Below are 27125 nucleotides of genomic sequence, written 5' to 3' on the forward strand. Positions count from 1 at the left end.
TCTTAAATGGCTGCAGATATTTGCAAGACGAAAATTACTAAGTGCAAGACCTTACTTCATGCAAGACCAAAATATAAATAAATTTACTAAGATCAAGACTGGAAATTACAAATATAACCCCAATAATAATTTAGATATTATTAATTTAAATTAAGTTAATTGCTATTGCAAGACCAAAAAAAAAAATACAAAAAAAAGAATAAAAAAAAAAGAAAAAAAAGAGGGAACTCACTCACCCAACAAAACACCAACATCTTCTTCTTCACCCTCATTTTACACATTTTTTTCCACAAAAAAATCTTCCATATCCTCCAAAACCCTTATCACATAAAACCCTCAAATCTTACTAAAACTTGAAAAGAAGGACATTATGGATACACAAGACATAAATATGGAGGATTCTAAGGTCGAAGAACACAAAGAGGTAAGAAATATTGTACTTTGTGATCGTTTTTCTCGTTTTTCGCACCTCATTTCACGTACAAAAAAATCGACATGTACAGGTCGAAATATCAGCTTTATATCGACACTGCAGTGTCGAAAATGTCAAAATAATTCGACACTCATTAACTGTCGAATTATATTGAAATTATCGACATTCTGGTGTCGATATTAAGCGGATATTTCGACGCTAGTGTGTCGAATTATCACTGTTACAATTGTGTAACCAATTTTCCGATTTTTCTTGCAGAGTTTTGTACCTAGCGCGTGTAGTGGAGCTAATGCATCTAGGGAATTAGCTTTGGATTATTCACATGAATTTACCACCCATGAGGAGTTTGCAACAAGGGACAATTTAGTCACATGGGTGCGCGAAGTTGGTATGCGACTAGGAATGATAATGTCAGTAAAGTCTTCAAACCCGGGAAAAAATAGACGTAGAAGGCCCTACGTGGTACTTGTATGTGAGCGTGCGGGGGTGTATCGTGGCAAAAAGGTACCCGGTCAAGACGACCAAGGAAAGGGAAAAAGGCAAACAGCGTCCAAGAAATGTGAGTGTCCGTTTGAGTTGAAGGGCCAAAAAATGGGCATGGATGATGAAGAAGTTGGGTGGGTGTTGACAGTTGAATGTGGTAGTCACAACCACTCAGATTTTGAAAACTTTCAAGGCCACTCATATGCTGGAAGATTAACAAGTGAAGAGATGGCACTGGTAGAAGACTTGTCAAACGCATTGGTGAAACCAAAGGCAATCTTATCATCACTAAAGTTGAAGAATCCGACAAATGCGTCTTTAATTAAGACGGTTTATAATGCTCGTCAGAAGATCCAGTTCAAAGAGAATGCTGGTAGAACTCAAATGCAATTGTTGATGTTGAAGTTGTCCGAAAATAACTACTTCGAGTATCACAGATATTTGGAGGAGACCGGCGAGGTAATGGACTTGTTGTGGCCCCACCCTACGTGCATTAAATTGGCATGTAGTTATCCGTATGTATTGGTTATGGATTGTACATACAAAACCAACATATACGGACTCCCATTCCTGGAGATTGTGGGTATTACTTCTACGAATAAAACGTTCTCTGTTGCATTTGCATACCTTCGGGCGGAAAAAATAGACAATTACGTATGGGCCTTGAAGAGCTTGGCGAAGGTCATGGAAAGTTGTCCTAGACCTAATTGTATAGTCACAGATCGAGAGTTGGCTTTGATGAAGGCTATAGAGATCGTATATCCCTCCAGTCAACAACTTTTGTGTCGATGGCACGTGAGCAAAAACATTCTTAGTAATTGTAAGAAGATGTTCAAAACAAACAATGATAAGTGGAAAGATTTTGAGTTGGAATGGGCAAGTCTTGTTGGTCAAGAGACAGAAGAGTCATTTCATAAAGAATGGGATGTTATGAAAACAAATTTTGTTGACTACCCGGATGCTTTAACTTATGTCTCTCATTCGTGGTTGGATCCGTACAAAGAGATGATTGTCTCGGCTTGGACAAACAAACATAGGCATCTTGGAACGTACACTTCTAACAGGGTAGAGGGTGCACACTCACGAATGAAGAAAGAGTTGGGAAATAGTATGGGCACATTTGTAAAGATTTGGGCTCATATTGACAACCTACTCATGCATCAACATACGGAAATCAAAGCCTCGTTTGAGAAGAGCAAGAATACTTACCAACACAGTTACAAAGTAACGATATACAACGAACTTCGAGGATGTGTGTCGTTGTACGCTCTTGAGCAACTCAAACTTGAGGTGAAAAAATCACTTAAGTTGCTTCCGAATGAGTTTATGTCTTGTATTTGCGATATCCGAACCACTCATGGATTACCTTGCGCCCACGAACTTCATGGTAACGTCATAAATCGCACTCCCATCTCATTGGACTGGATAGACCCGTATTGGAAGCACTTGAGCATGGAACCAATGATTTGTACAAAGGATGAACATCTCCCGACTGATGCGGAAGAAATGGAAGCATGGCGGGTTGTTTTCGATCCGTCCGACGCAAAAAAAAGGGTTCAATTGCTTATGAAATTGCGGGAGATTACTCACCCCGAGAGTAACTCTCTCATTGAGCCAATGCAAAAGGTTGTTATCAAAGGTCGTCCCGGAAAAAAATTGCGTATTGATAAATCAACCCGACGCAACCCATCCAAATTTGAGTACGAGCTTAATTCAAGCAAAGATAGTTGTTCCCCAAAGGTAATTTTTTTGAAATTTTTAGCTCATAGTTCATTTTTTGGTTTCTCATTTAGTAATATTGGTTAAACATTGTAGACTCCTCAGAGTTGCACTCCTATTTCTGGTATCCAAAATCTTATGTCGCAGCCGATCACTGTATCGATGGTAACCGACATCTTCAATCGAAGCACCGGTAAATCGACGGTGTTGGAAAAACTACCGGTAATATATGCGTAAAAATATAACCTTCTGTTATTTTTTGGCCCATTCTGTATTACTAATTTAACCTTCTTATGTGCAGGTTCGAAAAAAAACTACCAAGGATATATATATTAAACAAATACATCCGAAGTTCCGAAGATATGTTGGAGATATAATAAATGTTGCGTCGGATGGTCATTGTGGATTTCGGGCGGTTGCATCAATGATGGGCTTTGGGGAAGATAATTGGAGTCTAGTACGAAGAGATTTGGTCGATGAGCTCATTATGAATGATGCTATCTACATGAATATCCACAAAGTTCGAGATACGCTTGATGAATTGGAAGAAAAAATGAGGTGTTCGGTTACACCTGCCCCCTATGAAAATTGGATGTCGTTTCCGGATATGGGTCATTTTATTGCGTCTAAATATGACATTGTGCTCGTACTGATAACGCAGCTGCAGTGTCTTACATTTCTCCCATTCTCTAGTGACCCCGTGCAAGATGGGCAAAGACAAGAGCATGGGATAGCGCTTGTTGATGGAAATCATTTTGTGCGTCTTGTTTTGAAGAAGAATTGTCCTCTTCCCCCTGTAGCAGATTATTGGAGGCGATACCACCACCCTAGAGCTAGTGCTTGGAAAACTATTGATATGGAGTCTAGGATTATTGCTTTTAAAGAGCTAGTTAATCGTAATCATGTAGCACTACAAGAGACCATATTTATTGATATGTAGAATTGATGTATTAAATATATTTTTGATATATATATATATATATATATATATATATATATATATATATATATATATATTTTTTTTTTTTTTTTTGATGAAATAATTAGTTAAGTCGTGCATTATAAAAACATCATAAATCATCTAACTATCTACTTTTTTCTAAGTTTCTTCCTCTGAAATGTTAGTAACGGTGGTGGAGCAGTCGACGATGATGGAGCGATCAACGATGGTGGATCCGGTGGTGGAGCAGTCGACGACGGTGAAGTAGGAGTGTCACCAGCAAACAAATCAGCAATCCCCTCTAACGTCATCACCATCTCGGTATATCCATCATCAGTATCTTGCTCGCGTATGCGAGCCAATGTAGTCCTCACCATCGTAATAATCTGAGAATCACGGGCCTCTAGCAGTGGGGAGCGAGCTATCTGGCGGCGCCCGGGTGCTTGCGGTCGAGAAACTGGAAGCGTACTGAGTTTTGTGATGGTCCGCTCCCTATACCAATCCATATAGTCGGGTGTAGTGTCCGGCTCTCCTAATACCACTGGAACTGATCTGGACCGCTCATTAAGCAAGTGATCTTCCCATCGCTCAGAATATATGTTCTGGTACGCCGCAAATACAGGATGAGGTGTGCCCCGCTTCTGCTTCCTAAACATAACGTCCGACATGTACGGTTGGCCGGGAATCTTCTGAACACGCCCAAATTGTCTCAAGACCCTGTCCGGATGGTAAGGCTCCAAAGTACGCATGTACTGTAACATGCCACTAAACCACGTGGACTCTGGCATAGGAAACCTGTCACGGAGGACCTCATACGGGGCCCATATAATCTGCGACGGTAAATAAATTAAAATGAAGAAACAAAAAAAGTAGTCGAAATGAGTTCAAATTTAAAAATTGAAAAAACTAAAAAAAATAAGAAAACAGTCAAAATTAGTTAAATGAGTACCTCATCGGAGCTCGGATCATCTATCAGAGTACGCAGATCACGGGCTCTGTCATTGCTTGAGTCGGACTTCAGTGGATATACCCATCGTGTAACTAACGGTCCCTCAATCTCGCCGGACCTAACCGTCGGTGTGAGACGGGGGAAATGCTCGTAAATCCAACCCTGAAGAAGCGTCAAATATCCACTGATTTGCTTCGTATTAGCCCTTGAAGCATCTGACAACGCCTCATAGAGCAGACACAAACAAGCTGTACCCCATGCGTAAGTCCCAATATTGTCCAAATCTTCTAACAAACACAACAACTGCAGTGTACCCATATTCCCCGTCTTGTCCTGGAATATCGTACATGACAATACGTACAACAAAAATGCCCTTGTCGCACACGTCTTTTTATTCTCATCATCACTATCTGTCACAGAACTGAAAGTACTACGCAACCACTCCAACTTAAGCGCCTTCAGATTTTGACCCCAACATTTATCCGTCGATTCAAGCACTACTCCGAGAATTCGATTTACGATTGCTTGTGACGATGGCCCCGTCTTACTAATTTGTTGAATAAATACCGGCCGTCCCACCACTGGCAAACCTATAAAGCTGCTGACATCGTCTAGCGTGATAGTCATCTCCCCAAATGGTAAATGAAACGTACAAGTTGCTGGTTGTCACCGCTCTATGAAAGTCAACACCAATGCACTATCTATCACCTTGTACGAATGACGTACAAGGGGCATCAAACCGGACCTCTCGACAACCTCGGTCATAAAAGGAGCCATCCGCCACTTCTCCAACATTGTTGTGTGATTATGAACCCTCACACTTTCGCGCTCCTACAATTTTAATAAAAATAAACATTCAATCAATAAAGTAAATAACTTCAAAAACATATGTATATGTGTGTCTATAAGTGTAAAAGTACCTTTCCGGACAAAATCTGTCGGGCGATATGATTCTCAAACTGCGGCATCAAGTCTGGTATTTGTGGTCCTCTGGGGCCAGCCGATTGGCTACTAGATCCACCAACTTCGGTGGTCGATGTGAGCGGTGGATCCTCAGGTATGGACAATGAAGGCTCAACATCGGTAGGTAAACGTGTACGATTGGCCGGAGGATCGACCCGAGTAGCTTGAGAATCGCCACGTCGAACCTTACGATTAACCAATGCCTTTCTCTTGCGCTCAGAAGCAGTTTGGGGAATACGCGGTTCCACTGGAAAAAATATAAATATAATATTAATCATTTATATAAAAAAAAAAAAAAAAAAAAAAAAAAAAAAAAAAAAAGTTTACCAGGCAATTTTCGACATCAGAGTGTCGATAGTTGTCCACAAAATCGACACAGCAATGTCGAATATTGCATATAAAAAAAAGAAAAAAGTTTGCAAAAAATCAGTTTACCAGTCAGTTTTCGACATAGTAGTGTCGATGTTTGTCCACAAAATCGACATAAACTCTGTGTCGAAAATTGTATACAAATTCGACACAGCATTGTCGAATATTGATACGAAACTCGACACCGGGTTTATGTCGAAATGTTGTACAAATATCGACATTGAAATGTCGAAAATAGGCCCAATAATCGACAATTGTGTCCTGTCGAAATTTGTTTAAAAAATCGACACCAGTGTGTCGAAAATTTTCCAAAAAAACGACAAGTACAGGTCGATTTTTGTAAAACCGCAACTCCTTCAACAATAGTGCTACAATCGAACCCTAGAATCATCAACTATGTTCTAAAACGACTTGAATTCATTATTCTAACAATAAAATCATGTTTATCACATTTATTTCTCAAAAAAAGTTAATTCAAAAAGTAATTTTTACTTGTTTTTCGTGAGATTGTTGCGGCGGGGTTGGGGCAACAACGGAGTTCAACGGCGACGGGCGACGGCGGTGGACTTCAACGGCGACGGCGACGACGACGGGGCGACGACGACGGGGCGGCGGGCGACGGGGCGACGAACGGTTTTTTGCTGCAATTGATTTTTTTTGTTTTCTTCAATCTTCCCTCCTCGTTTTGATTTTGTCAATTCAATTTCTTTTTTCTTTTTGTTTTATTAATTTTTTTTAAATTGGTCTTGCAAAAGAAAATTAATAAAATAATTTTTTTTTGTTTGTATTTTATTAAGGTTATTATAGTCTTTTTATACTGAATCTAATAAAAAAAATTAAATTGGTCTTGCACTAAGTAAATTTCGTCTTGCAAATAGTCGCTGCCTTCTTAAATTAAGGTGTGTTCGTTATATAAGTAACCCTCCGATTTTCCCATTTGAAGAAAATTATCGAAAAAATATTGTAAATTCGAAGAATATATTGAGGTAATTTGTATTAATTTATTGTTGACTGCATCACATCTAACAAATCAAATTTGCTCAAGTTGTATTAATGTTATAAATAAAAAAACTAAACTCAAATAATATGTTTCAATCGTAACAACCAGTCCATACATATTTGGATATTACTGCATGATTTATTTGTTTGTTTGTTTGTTTTTTTTTTTAAACATTTGAAATATTTAAAAGTTTGAAAATCGAAAATGCCCCATAAATGAAACTTTAATCCACGAATCCTCACATTAATTTTGCTATGGTCATAACATTATAACAAATAGAACAATATAAATTGAAGTATGCTGAATTCAAATTCATATATTTTAATGTCTTGATATACAAATATTTGGCACCCCCAAACAATGGCTAATGAATGTTTGTCCCCCTTTTGGAGTTATACTCATTTTATTTGGAGGAATATATTCTGGGTGAGTAATTTGAGAAATAAATAAAATTAAATCACATTAAGTACGTTGGGGTAAATATATTTTGGATAAAAAAAAAGTTTGAGAAACAATCTTTTAGTGAATATATGTTGGGGCGGAAATCTGAATGAAATTTTTGAATTCTGTCGGTTCCGATCCGAAAATAGTCGAATTTGGAACCGTATTTTTCATTCCGATTTTCAAAGTTTCAGGTTTATTTTTTTCGGAACGGAATTGGAATTGTGCATAAAATTACTGAAACTTCCGAAAATAGTCAAATTTGGAACCGTATTTTTCATTCCGATTTTCGAAGTTCCAGGTTTTTTTTTTTTTTGGAGTGGAAATGGAATTGTGCTTAAAATTACTGGAAATTTTGATTTTCAAAATGACCTACTAGGCATCTAGAAAACAACGGGCCTACCACAAGCCCACCTCAAAAGTTTATGTAAGATATTGGTGTCCAATAGTAGTAGGAGTTCGTTCCGTTCAAAGCTCACACAAAATCCCATATTTTTCCAACGTGGGATGGGTGTGTTACAAAATCAACGCAATTTCCGAAATTATGTCGATTCCAAGGCATTTTGAAATCGGAATAGATTTTTGAATGTCAATTTTTTGGAACGGAAATTGGAACTCATTTTTGACTTTCGAAGAAAAATGTTTTTTTTTTTTTAGAAAAAGCTATTTCCGATTCGTTCCGTCAGATTTTCACCCCTAGTTATATCATTATTGTAACTGGAATAACGAAATAAGTGAAGATTATTTTTTTCTTTCCTCCAAACTTTTTTGACAATATAATTTTATTTTAGAAGAAACGTAAGAAGAATTTTAAGACCAAACACTTGCTAAGAGAGTTATAAAAAAGTTTCTTACAATATACTTCCAAAAGTTTAGGCAAATAAAGTTTTTAGTGATGAATTCACGTGTCACAAAATCTCCTCCTCTAAGAAGCTGCAACCACAATCTATTAGTTGGTGGTCATGGGCAGAGTGACATTTGCCACAAAAGGACATTTATTCAAAAGACAAAATAGGAAATAAATAATAAAAAAGAAAAAAAATTGGCTTTTCAATATTTCAAAATTGGGTAAATTACAAAAAAAAAAAAAAAAAAAAGAGAAAAAACCCGAACTTAGACCAAATTACGAAAACCACCCCCATCTATCCGTAATTATTAAAACACCCACAATGTTTGTTTCCGTCTTACACCGACCCCCTAACAATGTGATTTTTCACTGAATCTTTTTGAGTCCAGGGAGTATTTCCCGAAAAATGCCAATTATACCCTCCCCCAGACGTGTAATTTCTTTTATACCACTTTGTAAAGGTAAAAATTACTCTCAAAGGGGTAATAATATTACTAAAAAGTTGTGAATTAGTCATTATAAGAAGAATAAAGATTTCGTTTAAAAGCTCCCAGAGGGTAATTTTATTTTTCAAAAGCAGCATAAAAAAATATCACGTCTGCAGTGTAGAATCGACATGTTTTCGGGAATATTCCCTGTAACAGAAATGATTTCGTGGAAAATCACATCGTAAGAGGGTTGATGTAATATTGAAACAAACGCTAGGGGATTTTAAATTTTGATAATTACGGATACTCGGGTGTTTTTTATAATTTGACCTAAATTCAGGGGTTTTTCGTAATTTAACCTTCAAAATTTAGCAAAATCAGTAATTCCATCCCCATAAAGCTTCCTTTCGTGGACCAAAAACCAGCCGTAGATAGCAAAAAGCCAAACGGCCCCTAACTAAAAACTTGTATTCAGACAAGTAGTAGCTGGACACATGGCCCGCGCGTCCACACCGGAACCTTCACGCGTAATCAAATCCCACCGTCCGCTTCACGTGACCTCCAAACAATCACAGCCGTCGCATCCGGTCCCGCCCAAATCCCGCCACGTGTCCGACTGCCACGTGTCGCATCCTCCACGGTCCATCACAGCTTCTGGTATCTTATCTTTTTCCCGGAGGGGGTTCTCCATCCCTATATATACCCGATCACAACTCCCCCCTAAATTTTCTCCTTACGAAACAGATTCTGAAAAAAATCGAAATACATTTTCTTCTTCCTTCGTGGCGATTACAAAAATTTGAGATTGTCAAATTCAAGTAATTGTTTGTTTCCATGGCGATGAGTCTGCCGCACCAGATTGGAGCGATTTCCGGCTCTCCGTTGGCGGCGGACTCGGGCAGCGCGTCCAGCGATGCGCCGCCGTCCACCTCCGTCAGCGCGGTGTGGGGGGCTCCCCTGACGGCGAATCTACGCGTCTCCGTGCAGAGCAACGGTACGGATGCGGACCGGGTGTCTCCGTCGCCGCCGTTGAGCCCGGTCCACGGCGGAGTTCGGCCGGACCTGTCCGTGGCTGCGCAGGCGCTGATGACGCCTCCGTTCACGACCGAGGAGAGAGAGTACGCGCTGGGCGGAAGCAGGGCGGAGGAGGGGGGGAAGGGGGTGCCGGTGTACGTTATGATGCCGCTGGACAGCGTGACGTGGAACCACACGGTGAATAGGAAGAAGGCGATGAACGCGAGTCTGCAGGCGCTGAAAAGCGCCGGAGTTGAGGGGATAATGATGGACGTGTGGTGGGGGTTGGTGGAGGCCGAGAAACCCGGTGAGTACAATTGGGGCGGCTATTCGGAGCTCCTTGAGATGGCGAAGAAGCACGGCCTCAAAGTGCAGGCGGTGATGTCGTTTCACCAGTGCGGCGGAAACGTCGGCGATTCCTGCACGTAAGCTAACTCAAACCTCGATTGATTTTTTTTTTTTTTAAATTTAATTCGCCGGCGTTGATTTTGATGTTTCCGCAGTCGGTTTCGAGATCCGCAATAATAGGGCGGTGGCGTCGGGAATACCATTTTCTTATTGTTTAATTGTTGATAAGATCTGAACATTTTTAATAATTAAAAAAGGGGTAGGAAAAAATCTGAAAACCTAGAAGATAATTGAAATTTCAAATTTCAAATGCTATCTATCATCCAACGGATATACTGAACAATTTCCCAAATGCGGAATCGAAATTTGAATTGGTTATCGGATTTTGGTACCTATGAATATGTTAAATTTCGATGTTTAACAGGATTCCTCTGCCTAAGTGGGCTGTAGAGGAGATTGAAAAGGATCCTGATCTTGCTTATACAGACCAATGGGGAAGGAGAAACCATGAATACATTTCACTCGGTTGCGATACTCTCCCGGTACTCAAGGGAAGAACCCCCGTCCAGTGCTACTCCGATTTCATGCGCTCTTTCAGGGACACATTCACTCATCTTCTAGGCAACACCATCGTGGTAAGAAAATCGAAATGCAACTCAAAAGACGTTTTTATTTTGCTCGTGAAATCGACTATATATATATATATATATATATATATATATATATATATATATATTTGTTAATGGAAAATTGAAAAAAATTCCTTTAATTTTCACTTGTTTAGGAAATTCAAGTTGGAATGGGTCCTGCAGGGGAGCTTCGTTATCCCTCTTATCCAGAGGCAAACGGTACATGGAGGTTCCCTGGAATCGGAGCTTTCCAGTGTTATGATAAGGTATTTCAAGGGTGAAAAATGCAATTAAATTCTTTGGGGGTGAAAAGTGCCGAAATATTATATTTGATGGGTGCAAAGTAGAATTAATCCCCAACTATCGGCCGTAGAGGATTATTACACATACTCAAATCAAGATATTTGTTGTTCTTGATTTTTGGAAGATAGTTTCTTGTACCTGAAAATCTCATTTTTTTTTTATTTTTTTTTTGCAGTACATGATAAGTAGCTTGCAAGCAGCAGCAGATGCACACGGCAAGCCCGAATGGGGAACCACAGGCCCCACAGATGCGGGCCAGTACAACAACTGGCCCGAAGATACAAACTTCTTCCGTAAAGAAGGCGGCGGATGGAACAGCCAGTACGGCGAGTTCTTCCTCTCATGGTACTCACAAATGCTCCTCGACCACGGCGAGAGGATACTAAAATCGGCCAGCGGCATTTTCAGAAACGAGGCCGTGAAAATCTCAGTCAAGGTAGCGGGTATCCACTGGCACTACGGGACCCGGTCCCACGCCCCCGAGCTGACAGCTGGCTACTACAACACCCGATTCCGAGACGGGTATTTGCCGATCGCCCGCATGCTCGGCCGCCACAACGCGGTGTTCAACTTCACGTGCATCGAGATGCGGGACCACGAGCAGCCCCAGGACGCTCTTTGCGCGCCGGAGAAGCTCGTGCGCCAGGTGGCGATGGCCGCGCAGGAGGCGCGGGTCCCGCTAGCTGGGGAGAACGCCCTACCTAGGTACGACGAGACAGCGCACGAGCAAATCTTGAGGGCTTCGGCTTTGGAGGTGGATGGTGATTCGGTCGAGATGTGTGCGTTTACGTATTTGAGGATGAATCCGGATTTGTTCCATCCGGAGAACTGGAGGAGGTTTGTTTCGTTTGTGAAGAAGATGAGAGAAGGGAGAGACGCGCAGAAGTGTTGGGAGCAGGTGGAGCGGGAGGCGGAGCATTTCGTGCACGTGACTCAGCCTTTGGTGCAAGAAGCTGCTGTTGCACTTATGCATTAGTGCCTCACTAATGTGTGTGTGTGTGAGATCACATATATATATGTAGTAGAAAGTAATTATGTATATATTGGATAATGTATGTATGTGTAATTTCCTGGACTTCTTGTATACTGAAATGTGTTGTATTATTGAAGAATTTGAGAAATTCAATTGGCTTTTATCATGTGTTTCTGTGTTATATTTTGCAGATTGCATTTTGTAAATAAATCTTATGGAATATATATACACACACACACACACACACACATATTTATGGTTCACCATTGTATAAAATTATGGCTCCGCCACTACGTCAACACATACTAGATCGAGTTCGTAACATATGTCTATTGTGATTTACATTTCTCGTGCCGCTTGTAAACTTTGCATAGGAGCATCCTATACATTGAAATCAGACGGATAAGATTAGAACTGACACTTTCGGAACAAAAATCAATTTTTTTGGGTATTGAAAAACTAACTTCAATTTCGTTAAAAAACTCGAAAAAACAGATATCTAAACTGTAGAAATTGAAATTTTGTAACAAAAAAGACTTGGTTCCAAAATTGAAAATTTTTGTATTAGAATCGGCGGAGTTCAGAAATTCCATTTTTCAGTCACATATAATATAAAATATATGATAATATTGATATTATAATGGTATTTTTTCGAAAATAATTCCAAAAGTCGAAAAATCAGACTTCTCAAAAATCAGGTTTTTTTCTTTACTATATTCTAAAATAGAAAACTTTCAGATCAAAATCGACGAAATTCAGACCTCCCGATGGTACAAAATGGCAAGTGGAGCATATTTTTCGTGAAAACATGGATACAAACTTCACACTCCACAAGGTCAAAACCAGCAGTAATTTACTCCTCACCAACAATTTATTAAAACCAAATTGCCACTTGTCATTTCTCTACTGGTTCATATATTACTATAAAAACACCCCATAAACTCACAAACTACTCAAGTTATTTTCTTCTCAATTTATCTGTACATTCAAACCAAATACTTTTTAATCTTCTATAAAAGAGATCTAGGTAACGATGTCGAGCGGTCAACACAATGCTGGTCATACCCACGGCCAAACTCAGGTTCAAGTAATTACCCATTATGTCCTTTTCTATCTCATCTTTAAAATTAGAATAATTTCCTACCGATTAATTAATTATTTAATTAATAATATATTTGGTTCTTTAAATTATGTCTTGTATTTAATTAATTAGATTCTGGTATTATATATGAATTGTCAATAAAATCTCTTATTTAACAAAATTATTTGCAGTGAGTTATTAATTTCATCAAATAGTAGCATTTAATTGCGAACTTTCATTTTAATAGCGGACCAGAGGAAAATTGAATCTTACTAACTAAACATCTTATTAACTCATACTATTTAATCGATCCAACTTAGTACTTAGCAAGCAAACGACACCTGAGTAAATATTGTATCAAATATAACATGGGTTCATCGCATTTAGCACCCACGTATTAGTTATAATCGTAAAAAGAATGCTCGTGTCAAAAATATTAGAAAAGCCCCCTACAATTCATTCTTTTAGCAAAAGAACCCCTAAAAGTGTACCATATAGGGGTTGTGTGCTAACAAAATACACCATACTGATCTCCTTTTCTAGTATTTATAACATAGAGGTATTAAATGCAATAAATTCGATATAACATCTATCATTCATTCGATCATTCACAAATTAAAAGATCGTGTGAATAATATAGATTTCACTTAAACATCTATAAACTAATACAATCAGAACTAACAAATTCTACTAATTCAGCACAATATTAAATTATCGAACTAATAATTTAATATATTTTTACCAAATCGGGACTGGAATAAATCGTTATTTAAGCGAGTTTATTAATTTATCGAGATTCTCATGTACATGTATTATGTCAGGCCAAGACGGAGCAGTGGGTGGAATCTGCTAAGGGCACAGCACATCAGGCGCATGATAAGGCATGCGACGCAGCAGGGAAAACCGAAGGGCAGGCGCAACTTAGCAAAGAGGAAAATGCTGGATTCCTTCAACAGGTTCTTATTCTTTAAAAATAAATAATAAAAATGGAATTAATTTATATTATTCAGAATTTCTAAAGACCATAAATTATTTTATGCCACATTGCATGTCACCCCCTATAAATTTATATTTTTTGCACTTTACCCCCTTAAAATTTAAAAAAGTAAATCCCCCTCTTCAAATACTATTCTTGTCGCACATTGCCCCCGATAGCAAAATTCTGATGGATTATTCGTCGGAATTGAGTGTTTTTGTTGCACGTTGCCCTTTCAAAAAATTTTTTTTCTGTTGCACGATACCCACCAGAAATTGGCTTTTGGGGCAAATGTTAAATGTTATTTTTGTTTATCTGCACGTTGTCCCTTTTTCTAATTTTTTGAGGGATAGTGCGAAGATAAGAAATTTATAGGGGCGAAGTGCATTTTGTCCATTAATTTGTATTATATTAGCTAAAAATAGTATTTATTTATTTAATTAATTTATTGATTAATTTGTAGACTGGAGAGCAAGTTGTTCACATGGCTCAGGGTGCCATTGATGGTGTGAAGAACACTTTGGGCATGGGAGAGAAGAAGTGAAACTGGGACGACGTCGTTTTCTGATTGTTTTGATTTTTGTATTTTAGTGAATTTGGTTTGGTTTCGTTAGATGCTTCGAGATTTCTATATGAAGATTGTTCTCGAGATGTAATAAAAAATAGTTTTCCCTTGGTTAGGATTAGAATTTTGGATTTGTTATCTTTAATTATGGTAATTTAATAAAGTTGTCTTGGATTTGAGAATTCTTTTGTTATTGGAATAATTTGCTAGACATCTTTGGACAAATACTCTTTCAAATTAGGATAATGAGATTTTGAATTTTGCTAAAAGTTCAGTATCCATATGTTCTTCTCCACCAGTGCATCCATCTTTTTTGCAACTCTTCAATCTTTGTTGTAACCCTTCGGATCTGTTCCACTCCCGCTTCCCGCAATGCCATCAACAAAACTTTTCCATACAAAGTCACACACGTGCACACATCCACATAGTGACACACACGCGCACGCACACCACACAGAGCGACGTTCGCACACGCGCGCACACACACATGCACATACAATCACATTCATGCACAATAGTCATTTGGAAAATTAGATCTACGTATTTTGTTGGTTCAGTTTGTTTAGCTACAGATTTCGGAGAGAAATGATTGCAAATAGGTATGGATTTCTTGCTAGATGACCACTAAACATAACTAAACTCTGTAAATAAGCTCTCACGAAACCCCGTAACTAAGCAAAATAGTCTTTTCCCCTCATATTGAGTGTCCCTATTAAATAAAATTTTAGCCAATTTTGAAATAATATATTATTCATTCCAAATTCTGCAAATTTGGATTTTTATAATATTTTGGTTTTTTTTGGAATGAAATTGGAATGCATATTAGATCCTATGTTTTTAAATGAAGAAAAAAATAGAAATTTCAAATTATGACGATTCTGGTCCCATAGTTTTAGTTTTAGAATATATATTTTTTTTATTACAATTCTCGAAATTCCATTTACCGATTTCTTTTCGAAACGGAATTGAAAAGGTCCTAAAAAGTTTAATTCCAAATCCAATACAATTGATTTCACCAAACTACTACCAATTTAATATATATTACTACCAAAGGGAAAAAAAGGTCAAAACGTTTGGAAATTAGAAAAAAAAATATGGTATATTCGAGAAGGGCAAATTACAGCTACCTCTTTGAGATAAAATCGAATTCCAAAAAAAAAAATTTCATATTGTTAGGATAATTACAACCATCCACATCAATTATGTATTGTCTAACTAAAAACTCCCTCATTCAATATGTAAAATTTAACACTGTAAGGGTGGACGTGCAAGACAATATATAGTTGATGAGGTGATTGTAATTACCCACACACGAGGGGTTTTTTCGTAATTTAATTTTACCTCCATAATTTGCCTATTTAAAAAATGACCGTTGGTAAATATCACACGTTCGCGTACATTCTCTCAACAACCTTTTTAAAGTGCTCTCAAAAATCAGTCCTTTCAATTTCTCATTACAAACGGCTCCCAAAAAAAAAAAAAATCCCCAATCAAAATTTCATCTCAATCGATGGCCGCTCTTCAATCCCACCCCAAATTCATGCCGGCCAAATACCTAAAACCGGTTCAATTCAAGAACCCTCGTTCGTTTTCGTTCTCCAAGAAAGTTTTGCTCTCCAGGAAACTGTTTTCCGACAAGAAATCGAATGGGTTTTTGTTGTTGGGTCCGAGGTTCAGTAAATACTACTGCTGCAAAGCAAGCGCCGAGATTGATAATTCCGTTTCGGTGGAGGAGAGTGTGGAAGAGAGGCCTCCTTTTGATATTAACTTGGCCGTTATTCTCGCCGGCTTTGCTTTTGAAGCTTACACCACCCCGCCTGTAATCTCTCTCTCTCTCTCTCTCTCTCTCTCTCTCTCTCTCTCTCTCTCACATGGGGAAATGGGATGAAATTGGGATATTTGTCTTCTTTTTTTTGCAATTAATCATTAAATACATGTAAATACAGATAAATCTCTATAAATTAATACTCTTAAGACCATCAAAATTCTATTAATTTAGCGAAATATTAGTTTATAGATAAATTATTAATTATTAATTTATACATTAATTAATAACTTCTTAATCTAGCATGTTGTTCCCAACTCGACACCGAGAAAATATATTATTTAAACAAGGTTATTAATTTATGGAGGTTATACTGTAATTAGGGAAACACAAAATTATTTGAAAAATTTGTTATTCAAACATGCTAATAACTTTGTAGAAATTGCAAAATGGTCCATAAGGTGTCCGACTGGTGTCCTCGAGTGTCTGAAACTTGGAAACTTTAAGAAGTTGAAGTTTCCGTGCTACATAGATTAAAAGTATCACCGATCGAATAAATATTTTTGTGATTGACAATTTAAAAAGGTATAATGGTAATCAATGGGAAGTTTATTTATTTATATATTTATTTATTTTAATTTTATAGTAGAATTGTGGAAATTAAGTAACTCCATCATTTAAAAAAAATTATTCTTAGTCTTTGAAGTTCTCGTTCACTTTTGTTAATAGGAAAAAATCGGCAAGCGCGAGATGGATGCAGGCAAGTGCCAGACAGTATTCCTTTCAGAGTACGTAATTTCCGCTTTTGTCAAAATACGACAAAGCTAACTCTATCATTCATCGGAAAGTATTATTGTTATGTTGACTAAGATCGAGAGATAGTAATCCGTTTATTTAGCTATGTTCGTCTTTACGTTTTTGCACCTCAAAATGTAATGTCCTAATAAAAAAAATTAGGAAAAAAAATAGTGAACTCTTTTCTTTGGATTTTGTTAAGATTCAACGTCGTTTTCAGGTCGTTTGTACGGGAAATTTACGATGGACAATTATTTATAAAGCTGAAGAAAGGTTTCAACTTACCTGCCATGGATCCTTGGGTAGGGTAATGTAATGTACTCTAATTCTTTCTTTTGCGATTAATCAGTCTTCGAATTATAAAACAATTTAATGTTCGTACGTTTTATTTTCAGGGAACTAGTGATCCGTACGTGATCATGCAATTGGATTGTCAAGAAGTCAAAAGCAAGATCAAGTGGGGGTAATTTGTTTCGTTTTTCACTTATCGATTGATCCCAAAAGTTGGAATATAAGATATTAGACATATTTATTTAAATATAAGAATTATATTTTGTAGCATGATCATTTTTCGATCAACTCATGGAATTCTTGTTGCGTTAATTTATTTAAATAACCGTTAGTTTGTTTCAGAGTAGTAAAAAGATCATATGACAATGTATGTACATTGAAACGAGCTTTTCCACTGACAACTTGTCAGGACGAAAGAACCAAAGTGGAACGAGGAGTTCACTTTGAATATAAAGCAGCCACCGATGCACAATCTTCAGGTTATTATGGTTTATGTGATTTTCTTATTTTAATTTTTTTTTTATAATAATAATTATTATCAATGATTATCCAGGCTCAACATTCAAAATAAATATGGCGGAAAACCTGAAACCCGAAAATCCTAATACAATGTTTTGGCTTCAGATACTATCATGTTCCATTATAATGAGTGCGTTTTCTTTTCTTTTTTTGCTTTTCTTATTTCAGATGTTTAATTTAAATATTTAGGTGGCGGCTTGGGATGCGAATCTCGTGACTCCACACAAACGAATGGGGAATGCCTGTATAGATTTGGAAAACCTCTGCGATGGTATTATTTAATCGTTGCATACGACACATTAGTGTTATAATAAGTTACTGATAAATTCACGTTCAAGCCTAAAATTGAACTCCGTTTTGATAGGAAATTCCCATGAAGTACTTCTTGACTTGGAAGGGATGGGAGGTGGTGGAAAAATAGAAGTAGAGGTAACTTACTCTCTCTGAATTCTTTTTAAAGTTTTTTTAATAAATTACGGCCACCCCTGAGGTAAGGACAAATTGCGAAAAAACCCCTCTTGTTTGGGTAATTACAACCACCCCTCAACTATGAATCTTCTTACACGTCCACCCCTATGGTGTCAAATTTAGTGGAATCTTCTAGAATACGTGGAATATTCTCCAGTTTGTATCCGTGTTATCACATTCGAGCTCTACATTTTGAAATAAAATGATCATAAGATGTGTCTCTTCGCTTGTAAATATCAGATTGTGGTGCATCAGAAGCTACATTTTTGTGCACGAACGAGTACAAATTAGAGAACATTCCATGGAATCTAGAAGATTCTGGTCAATTTGACACCATAATGGTGAACGTGTAAGAAGATTCATAGTTGATGGGTGGTTGTAATTATCCAAACATGAGGGGTTTTTTGTAATTTGACCTTATTTCAGGGATGACCGTAATTAACCATTTTTTTTTTAATTATTTTTAATTTAGTTATTGTCTATTGCAAACATGAAATTAGGTATTAGGAATTACAGTTTTTGAAAATTAGACGAAGCGTCAAAATAAAATCTTGTTCGATGAGAAGATTGATCTAAACAGGCAAAGTACTCGTGTCCTGGTGTTAACCACAAATTTTCGAGTCTGCAAAACATAATAAAAATACAATACAGGAAAATAGGGAACAAATAATTTATAATCAAACGAAAGCGGATTACAATCTCCGTGAATTCCCCTGATTCTTCTCTCCTATTCTAGATTTGATTCAAGGGCTTAAAAACTTGTTCTTGAATCGAACGAATGATTTCCTATCACGAACACCTCGAATTCAAATGAATTCGAGGCGGAGGCTCGAGACGTGAGCTTGAGAGCTCGATATGTGTCTGTGTGAGTCTCTTTTTGCATGAGCTGGAGGCTTTCCTTTATAGGCACAATTTAAGGTTTCTCGACTTGCAGCGTGGGCCAGACATTTTAAAGACCAAATATGTTATAGACTTTAAATTTTGAGACCTAATTAATAACTGATTTATTTTGGTTATTAATTAGTAATTTATCTCAAAATTTCGATCTCTACACCTGGAAAAAGAAAAAGTTGGTTAGATTTTTATTGACAATCGTGAAACTTAGATTATGAAAAATGGAAGAATATTATGTCGTAAAAGTTTCCACCCAAATTACAGTTTTAGTCCTCAAAGCCTGCACATTTGTCACTTTTGGTCCCTCATTTACCGTCGTCAACAAAGTACACTCATATTGCCACATTTTAACACATTGAGTCTCTCCGTCTGTTCGATCGTCAACAACTAACGGTCAACGATGGATAATTACAGTTTTGGTCCCTGAAGTTGGCACATTTTTCACATTTGGTCTCCCATTTATTGCCGTCAACGAAATATACTCTCATGTTGTCACATTTTAACTCATTGAGTCACGCCGTTTGGTTGACAGTCAACAACTAACGGTCACCGGTTGAATTAGGGCTGAATTTGGGATTTTTCTTTGAGCAAATTGCAAAAAGACCCCTGTATTATTTCATGCTGCTAACTAAATCCCGTCAACCGTCAACGGTCGAATTATGGCTAAATTTGGGATTTTCTCGAAGTAGATTGATTGTTAATTAATATCTATCTCATTCAATGACATAGTAATACTCTTCTTTATGCATGAATAATATATTAAACTGGTGAAATACTCGTTCTTGCCAAACACGTTTCAGATAAAGTACAAGAGTTTCGAAAAAATGGACGACGAGAAGAAATGGTGGAAAATCCCAATAGTAACCGAATTTTTCCAGAAAAACGGCTTCGAGCCTGCACTAAAAATGATTATCGGATCAGACCAAACCGTGCCAGCTCGTGAGTTTGTGCAGTTTGCCTTCGGACAGCTTAAATCAATAAACAATTCGTATCTTCAAAAGGACTGGTTCTCCTCCTCCTCCGATGCCAAGAACCTTCAGGAACAAACATGCAGTGAAACGGGCCCCACAAATGAGACTAATAGTAATGGTACGCCGAACAGCCCGTCAGAAGAAAAGCAGTTTTGGAAGAATTTAGCCGATTCCGTCAATCAAAAAGTTGCTCAAAAATTCGGTCTTCCTTTACCGGAGAAGATAAAGTGGGAGGGTTTTGACTTATTAAAGAATATCGGAATTCAGTCGCGCGAAATAGCGGAGACGAGTTACGTCGAATCCGGCCTCGCAACTCCTAATAACCAGGACACAATTAGCGACGATGCGGTAACAACAACAACGCCAAATGCGTCTTCTCTACCGGACATCAAGAAAGTGACGCAAGAGATATTAAGACAGACCGACTCGATTTTGGGTGCGTTGATGGTCGTAAATGCTGCGGTTTCTAAGTTGAATATAGGAGTTGGGAAAACCGAAGAAGTGGACAAAGAAAGTAAGAGATTATTAATTAGTGACCCGAATAATACGTTAGTGTTGAGCGAGAAGGAAGATGAAGAGATGAAGGCACTTTTCTCGACAGCTGAGAGTGCAATGGAGGCGTGGGCAATGCTGGCGAACGCATTGGGTCATCCGACGTTTATTAAGTCCGAGTTCGAAAAGATTTGCTTCTTCGATAACGAAGAAACCGACACTCAGGCAATTTTATTTTTTTATTTTTTTATTTTTTTTTTGTTTCCGTTTTTTTTAGTGATTGTACATTTTCTATAATAGGTAGCAATTTGGCGTGATTTGGAAAGAGAAAGACTTGTTATCGCATTCAGGGGAACGGAACAAGTAAGTTTCTTGATTTTTCCGGAATCCCGTGCAAAGAGTTGTATATGTTTGATATATATATATATATATATATATATATATATATATATATATATATATATATATATATATATATATATATATAATATATATATATATATATATATATATGCTGACGGGCTCGATATATTTCCAGACTAAGTGGAAGGATTTGCTGACAGATTTGATGCTTGTTCCTGCCGGGTAATGCATTTATTTTCGTAAAAGATAATAGTTCGATTTGCTTTTTCTTGTTTATTTTCTTTCTATTTTGTGTTTCGTTCTTTAGTAACACCTTTACTAGAATTCTTTAGGGAAGTGCAGATACTTAGAGTTTCTGCTTAGTGTGGTGGTATATCCATCACCTATATAACCGAATTAGAGGGCTCCAAGGACTTTAAATGGTACGGAAATCCAATTAGAGGACCTTTAGTGAAACGAGAAATATTGTCTGTCCTTTAAGCGGTACCAAATGTTTTTCAGGGACCTCCAATTAATAATCCCTTATTTTTATGGGTTAATGACTTTTGGAGGTCCAAATACTTGATTCAAAAAGAGAGATCAATTTTTCTATTTTGCAAATAAACTCACCCTTTCAATATGTCTTTTCTAATAAATGCAAAATTACATTCACCCCATTAAACTTAAACCCTAATTTAACTAATTTGACGCTTGACCCAATTTTGACCACTGTCGCTGTTGACGCCAACCGACATTGTTGACTTTTTTTTTTTTTCAATTTTTTTTAGTTCTGTTTTTTTGGGAAATTTCAGTTTACACCCTTGAACAATGGGGGTCATACCAAATACCCACATGAACTACAAAAATTAATAAAATGGCCCCTTCGTTGACAATCTGTGTTAGTGGATGACTATGCTGCACGGACACTTCTAGAAAGTGAAGAGTCCCCGTATCCGACACCTGGGCACTCGGACACACCCGGACACGGCTCGGACACCTGTGTCGGGCCGTGTCGTAATTTCACTAAAAGTAGGACACCCGTGTCGGGCAGTGTCCACAATTTTTAAAAAGTTGGGACACGGATCTTATGTTTTAAGAGAAAGCCCTAATGAAAACATACGTATTTCCTTTTCTCCGTAATACACATTTCCTCTGGCTTTTTTGAGAGTCCACCCAAAAGTCCAAAACTCTAGCGGCGACGACGACCAAGAACACAAGCAACAAGTGCGAGCGGTTCTCTTATGCGATTTGGCGAAAATAATTTTTTACAATTTATAAATTTACCCCTATATTTTTATAATTTATAAATACCCCTATATTTTTTTTTATATTTATGCGTATCCCCGCGTGTCCGTATTTAGAGCCTACAGACTCTAAATAAACTATTGAATTCCAATTTTAGACTAAATTATACACTCAAAATTGGTCAAGGAATCTAGGACAAGATAAAAATTTTGGTAATGGAGTTTTTTGTTTCGATCTATTTGTTAATAAGTATCCCATAATTGCCCCTAAAATATATTGGCATTTTGAATCTTTTATAAGATGACGCCTTGCTCGTTGTTTTTTCTTAATATGCTTTGCTTGTAGTTTTATGGGTAAATAGCACTTACCCCCTGTGATTTGAACTCTGTGCACATGACCCCATTATACTTTCAATATAGCATCTGGCCCCCTTGTATTTTAATATAAGCACATAACCCCCTTGTGCTTTAAAAAATTTCATGTTCCTAATGAGCATGATTATTCACCAAGTGGAATACCACAGGGGATTATCTACTTATAGTAAAAGTACAAGGGGGGTCATGTGCACAAAGTTCAAACTACAGGGGGTCATGTGCACAAAGCTCAAACCACAGGGGGTTAAAGTGCTATTTACCCTAGTTTTATTGACTTCTATTCTAATATTACAGACTAAACCCTGAAAGGATAGGTGGTGACTTTAAGAACGAAGTTCAGGTACAATTCGGCATTTCTAATTCCAACTTACAACTACCTAATACATACTACCCGTCGATATCGGCTTTTAACTAATCTTATTACCACCCGTAAATAACTTTCTAGGTTCATAGTGGTTTCTTGAATGCATATGATTCCGTTAGGACAAGGCTTATCTCCCTCATTAAACAAGCTATCGGTTACAGGTAATCACGATTTCTAGATAAAATGAAACTAACTCTTTTTTCGAAGCCTTTGACATTTTTCACTAAAAGATTTTGTGTTTTTATAACAGAGGCGATTCTTCGGATCAGCTTCGGAAATGGCATATTTATGTGACCGGACATAGTTTGGGAGGTGCATTAGCTACGCTTATGGCTCTTGAATTGTCTTCAAGTCAATTAGCAAAGTGAGTTCTTCCCTTTTTTTTTGGTTGCGACAACCTTCTTTTTTTCTTGTTCGATGCATTCTAGGTTGGTTGGTCTTTGTTATTACACGATGAATGTAATATCGGTGTATCTTATTTGTCCGTCTCTATCTGTCGAACCTAGGCATGGAGCTATTAATGTGACAATGTATAATTTCGGATCTCCTCGAGTTGGAAACAAAATATTTGCTCAAGTTTACAACCAGGTAATTTCATGTTTATACTTTTCGATTACCAAACTTGAAAACAAAGAGTATATTTGATAATGCTTCTATTTACGTGTATCGAGTGACTTTCTTTAAAATCTAAAATCATTTTCAGATCCAAATGAAAAGTGAGATTCTTGCCAATTTCTTGTTCCACAAAGGCCAAAAGCTCTTTCGTTTTTTTCAATTTTTTTTGGTAAATTACGCCACCCCCCTAAGGTAAGGTCAAATTACGAAAAAACCCTTTCTGTTTGGGTAATTACAACCAACCCCTCAACTATGAATCTTCTTACTTGTCCACCCATGCGGTGTCAAATTCAACAAAATTTTCTAGTTTTCGTGGAATGTTCTATAGGTTGTACTTGTTTTGTGCAAAAATGCAGTTTTCGTTACACCACAATCTAATGATGTTTACAAGCTAAGAGACACATCTTATGATCATCTTGTTTCAATATGTGGAGCTCGAATGGATAAAACGGATACAACTGGAGAATATTCCACGTAATCTAGAAGATTCCACTAAATTTGACAACATAAGGTGGACGTGTAATAAGATTCATAGTGGAGGGGTGGTTGTAATTACCCAAACACGGGGGATTTTTTGTAATTTGACATTACCTAGGGGGTGGCCTAAATTTACCCACTTTATTTTATATAACTGTATTTTATTTTATTTTATTTTTTCCGTTAAGGACTTGCTGTTCTGTACTTGATTTTTATTTTCTTCTTTTAAAATCGAAGGTTTGTACTTTGTTGGTATATGTTACTCGAATTAAGGTATTGATATTTGAGATATTTACGATGATTTTTAACTAGATCTTTGTTTATGTGGTAGCAGAAAGTAAAGGACAGTTGGAGAGTTGTGAACCATAGAGATATAATACCAACGGTGCCACGTCTGATGGGATACTGCCACGTGGCGCAACCAGTTTATTTGGCCGCTAGAGATATCGGAAATACAAAGGTATGATATTTTATCAATGTAGCCGAGGGACATAATAATGTCACCTTGTTTGGTTAGGGAAATATTTACGATTAAATAATTTTCGTAAATTCAATCTATATTTTGCTTATTTATCAGTTAAAATTTATGATATGTTTTGGGTATTTTTTTTTTTCGTTTTTTGGGTGCATTATGCTTAAGTTTTGTGTTTCGATTTTTTTATGCTAAAGTTATTTTATTCATGCTGTATACACTCTTTCCTTTGATTTTAATTTCATGTTGTTTATATATATATATATATATATATATATATATATATATATATATATATATATATATATATGATTGCAGGATAATTTGGATGTTCTTGAGGATGGATATCAAGGTGATGTTATCGGAGAGGCGACACCTGATGTTCTTGTCACTGAATTTGTACGTCTTTCAAATTCAATTATAAAGTCATGATTAATTAAATAAGTCGGAATTATTTGATGTTGGTTTAGTCTAATCACTTTGTGGATATAAAATAGCATTTGTTTTAATTTTGTGTGCAGATGAGAGGAGAAAGAGAACTCGTCGAGAACATATTGAACACGGAAATAAATATTTTCCGATCAATTAGAGATGGAAGTGCACTCATGCAGCATATGGAAGATTTCTATTACATTACACTTCTTGAGGTACTCAATTTTTCTATCATATATATATATATATATATATATATATTTGTGCATGTAGACTGATCCTATGATTTTCTTGCATGAATTTCAGAATGTCCGGTCTAATTATCAGTCCGTCGGAGGATCAAAATCGGCTGACCAAAAGCTGTCGGCTTGAAAAATACACACACACACTTATAACGTAATAGTAAATATCGAATCGGTAAGAAGTAAATAATCGAGTTTTTGCCATTCTTGTGTACAAGTGCGACATAATGCCAGCTTATAAGATATACCATGAAGAAAATTGGGGCTCAAAATTTTAATCTGCATGTTTATATAGATTAGAGCAGCAAAAAATGCCCTTGATTGTGTGTTATAATCTGCCTTCATATACATCAACAAATTTCATTTGTTCAAAGCCAGGTTTTAATTAAATTTAAAGGTAAATTCCACTTTCCCCTTGTACTTTGGCTCGATATCATTTTACCCCCTCCTATTCTTGATTGCATTGATTTGCCCCAATGTACTTGAAAAATTGTCTTAATATGGCCTTTGCCGTTAGTTTTCAGTCTTTTGACCTTAACACCGTTTGATCTAAGTCTGCAAAATTACAAAAAAAAGTCACCCTTTCCAGTTTAAATAATTATTAAAAAAATTATAAAAATAAAAAATAAATTGTGGCTGGCGTCGTGGACTATATTTTCTTGTTGTCTTGAATTTTCTATTATTCTTTTTTTGTTTTTTATTTGTTTTTTTGTTTTAATAATTAGGGTAAATAGCACTTAACCCCCTTGTGATTTGAACATTTTGCATATGACCACTTTCTGGTATGAAATTAAGCACATAACCCCCTTATGGTTTTGATATTTTGCATATGACCCCCTTATGATATGAAATTAGGCACATAACCCCCTTGTGGTTTTGACATTTTGCACATGACCCCTTATGGTATGAAATTAGCACATAACCCCCTTGAATAGAAAACAGGAAAAGACTAAATTACCCCTAAAGTTTATTCAATTTTAGAAATCAATTTGAAAATCTTTAATATTATCATTAATTATGATTATTATATTACTATTTTTTGTATAATATATTATATTATAGCTGTTATCGAACTTTAATTTTTTTTTTAAAACAAAGTCTTTATTTTTTTTATTCTTTTGGAAAAATCTAAAAAAAATATTTCTCCAATGAAAATTAAATTAAAAAAATATATGTGCTGTAAAATTCTAAAAAAAACAATAATATATTATATTTCTCATTTTAAAAATACACATTAAACTTTTCATTTTATAGAATAATTATGTTTAAATTAAAACAATTGATAGGGGTAATTTAGTCTTTTCCCCTTTTCTATTCAAGGGGGTTATGTGCTAATTTCATACCATAAGGGGGTCATATGCAAAATGTTAAAACCACGAGGGGGTTATGTGCCTAATTGCATACCATAAGGGGGTCATGTGCAAAATGTCAAAACAACAAGGGGGTTAAGTGCCTAATTTCATACCACAAGGGGGTCATGTGCAAAATTTTCAAACCACAAGGGGGTTAAGTGCTATTTACCCTAATAATTATTTAAACTGGGAGATGTGGCGTTTTGGTAATTTTAGAGTTTAGATCAAAGAGTTTTAAGGTCAAAATATCTGACAACTAACAGTGAGGCCCACATTGAGGCCCACATTGAGAAAAGTTTTCAAGTGCATGGGGGCAAGTTGATGCAATCAAGAGTAAAATGGAGTAAAATGATACCAAGTCAAAGTTCAAGGGGAAAGTGAAATTCACCCTAAATTTAATTCATACGGGTTTGGGCCGGGCCTCTCCTAAACAGGTTTGGATTAAAAAATTATATGCTTATAAAATTATGATTTAAAGAATAAAAAAATTGTATTTGCAACCAACAATATTGTTTTCAACCAAACTAAAATTAGTATTATTTTTTCTTGAGTTA

General features: G+C 36.6%; 5 protein-coding genes across 8 annotated transcripts; 4 read left to right on the forward strand and 1 right to left on the reverse strand.

Moving 5' to 3' along the window:
* Nucleotides 1–391: 391 nt before the first annotated feature.
* Nucleotides 392–3575, forward strand: LOC105972677 (PKS-NRPS hybrid synthetase cheA-like). Its single transcript, XM_088820889.1, has 4 exons — nucleotides 392–424; nucleotides 692–2656; nucleotides 2732–2857; nucleotides 2937–3575. Exons 1-4 carry the CDS (start codon nucleotides 392–394, stop codon nucleotides 3573–3575), a joined length of 2763 nt encoding a protein of 920 aa, XP_088677015.1.
* A 987-nt stretch (nucleotides 3576–4562) lies between these two features.
* On the reverse strand, nucleotides 4563–9263 carry LOC148768995 (uncharacterized). Its single transcript, XM_088820890.1, has 3 exons — nucleotides 9146–9263; nucleotides 5445–5734; nucleotides 4563–5355 (listed from the first exon to the last, which is right to left on the reverse strand). Exons 1-3 carry the CDS (start codon nucleotides 9261–9263, stop codon nucleotides 5191–5193), a joined length of 573 nt encoding a protein of 190 aa, XP_088677016.1. The 3' UTR covers nucleotides 4563–5190.
* On the forward strand, nucleotides 9000–12005 carry BAM1 (beta-amylase 1). Its single transcript, XM_088820755.1, has 4 exons — nucleotides 9000–10011; nucleotides 10359–10569; nucleotides 10719–10829; nucleotides 11042–12005. The coding sequence occupies exons 1-4, from the start codon at nucleotides 9407–9409 to the stop codon at nucleotides 11840–11842; spliced, it is 1728 nt and encodes a 575-aa protein (XP_088676881.1). The 5' UTR covers nucleotides 9000–9406; the 3' UTR covers nucleotides 11843–12005.
* A 785-nt stretch (nucleotides 12006–12790) lies between these two features.
* On the forward strand, nucleotides 12791–14730 carry LOC148768996 (uncharacterized). Of its 2 annotated transcripts, none has more exons than XM_088820389.1 (3): nucleotides 12791–12926; nucleotides 13742–13876; nucleotides 14360–14730. In XM_088820389.1, the coding sequence occupies exons 1-3, from the start codon at nucleotides 12873–12875 to the stop codon at nucleotides 14438–14440; spliced, it is 270 nt and encodes an 89-aa protein (XP_088676515.1). In that variant the 5' UTR covers nucleotides 12791–12872; the 3' UTR covers nucleotides 14441–14730. The 2 variants fall into 2 exon arrangements, with proteins under 2 accessions (XP_088676515.1, XP_088676516.1); XM_088820390.1 differs by having other exon boundaries at nucleotides 12791–12920.
* A 1110-nt stretch (nucleotides 14731–15840) lies between these two features.
* Nucleotides 15841–25491, forward strand: LOC105975031 (putative triglyceride lipase). 3 transcript variants are annotated; one of them, XM_013000197.2, is made up of 18 exons: nucleotides 15841–16280; nucleotides 16956–17014; nucleotides 17242–17323; nucleotides 17417–17484; nucleotides 17722–17791; nucleotides 18021–18102; nucleotides 18196–18260; nucleotides 19994–20881; nucleotides 20957–21019; nucleotides 21195–21241; nucleotides 22912–22957; nucleotides 23063–23142; nucleotides 23232–23345; nucleotides 23488–23569; nucleotides 24408–24533; nucleotides 24864–24944; nucleotides 25067–25192; nucleotides 25284–25491. In XM_013000197.2, the coding sequence occupies exons 1-18, from the start codon at nucleotides 15972–15974 to the stop codon at nucleotides 25347–25349; spliced, it is 2454 nt and encodes an 817-aa protein (XP_012855651.2). In that variant the 5' UTR covers nucleotides 15841–15971; the 3' UTR covers nucleotides 25350–25491. The 3 variants fall into 3 exon arrangements, with proteins under 3 accessions (XP_012855651.2, XP_088676883.1, XP_088676882.1); XM_088820757.1 differs by having other exon boundaries at nucleotides 15898–16280; nucleotides 17242–17333; XM_088820756.1 differs by having other exon boundaries at nucleotides 15915–16280; nucleotides 17242–17328.
* The last annotated feature ends 1634 nt before the right edge of the window (nucleotides 25492–27125 follow it).

This window comes from Erythranthe guttata, chromosome 7, assembly GCF_056151865.1.
Source record: "Erythranthe guttata isolate IM_541 chromosome 7, IM_541, whole genome shotgun sequence".
Taxonomy (NCBI): Eukaryota; Viridiplantae; Streptophyta; class Magnoliopsida; order Lamiales; family Phrymaceae; genus Erythranthe; species Erythranthe guttata.

Coding starts and splice junctions, on each gene's coding strand:
- LOC148768996 (XM_088820389.1), top strand. CDS start 12,873: ATGTCGAGCGGTCAACACAATGCTGGTCATACCCACGGCCAAACTCAG. Junction 12,927..13,741: donor ACGGCCAAACTCAGGTTCAA/GTAATTACCCAT, acceptor GTATTATGTCAG/GCCAAGACGGAGCAGTGGGT. Junction 13,877..14,359: donor ATGCTGGATTCCTTCAACAG/GTTCTTATTCTT, acceptor ATTAATTTGTAG/ACTGGAGAGCAAGTTGTTCA.
- BAM1 (XM_088820755.1), top strand. CDS start 9,407: ATGGCGATGAGTCTGCCGCACCAGATTGGAGCGATTTCCGGCTCTCCG. Junction 10,570..10,718: donor TTCTAGGCAACACCATCGTG/GTAAGAAAATCG, acceptor TCACTTGTTTAG/GAAATTCAAGTTGGAATGGG. Junction 10,830..11,041: donor CTTTCCAGTGTTATGATAAG/GTATTTCAAGGG, acceptor TTTTTTTTGCAG/TACATGATAAGTAGCTTGCA.
- LOC148768995 (XM_088820890.1), bottom strand. CDS start 9,263: ATGGAGAACCCCCTCCGGGAAAAAGATAAGATACCAGAAGCTGTGATG. Junction 5,735..9,145: donor CGGGACCGGATGCGACGGCT/GTGATTGTTTGG, acceptor TATTTTTTCCAG/TGGAACCGCGTATTCCCCAA. Junction 5,356..5,444: donor GACAGATTTTGTCCGGAAAG/GTACTTTTACAC, acceptor TTAAAATTGTAG/GAGCGCGAAAGTGTGAGGGT.
- LOC105975031 (XM_013000197.2), top strand. CDS start 15,972: ATGGCCGCTCTTCAATCCCACCCCAAATTCATGCCGGCCAAATACCTA. Junction 18,261..19,993: donor GTGGAAAAATAGAAGTAGAG/GTAACTTACTCT, acceptor AACACGTTTCAG/ATAAAGTACAAGAGTTTCGA. Junction 25,193..25,283: donor ATTACATTACACTTCTTGAG/GTACTCAATTTT, acceptor CATGAATTTCAG/AATGTCCGGTCTAATTATCA.
- LOC105972677 (XM_088820889.1), top strand. CDS start 392: ATGGAGGATTCTAAGGTCGAAGAACACAAAGAG. Junction 2,657..2,731: donor AAGATAGTTGTTCCCCAAAG/GTAATTTTTTTG, acceptor TAAACATTGTAG/ACTCCTCAGAGTTGCACTCC. Junction 2,858..2,936: donor CGGTGTTGGAAAAACTACCG/GTAATATATGCG, acceptor TCTTATGTGCAG/GTTCGAAAAAAAACTACCAA.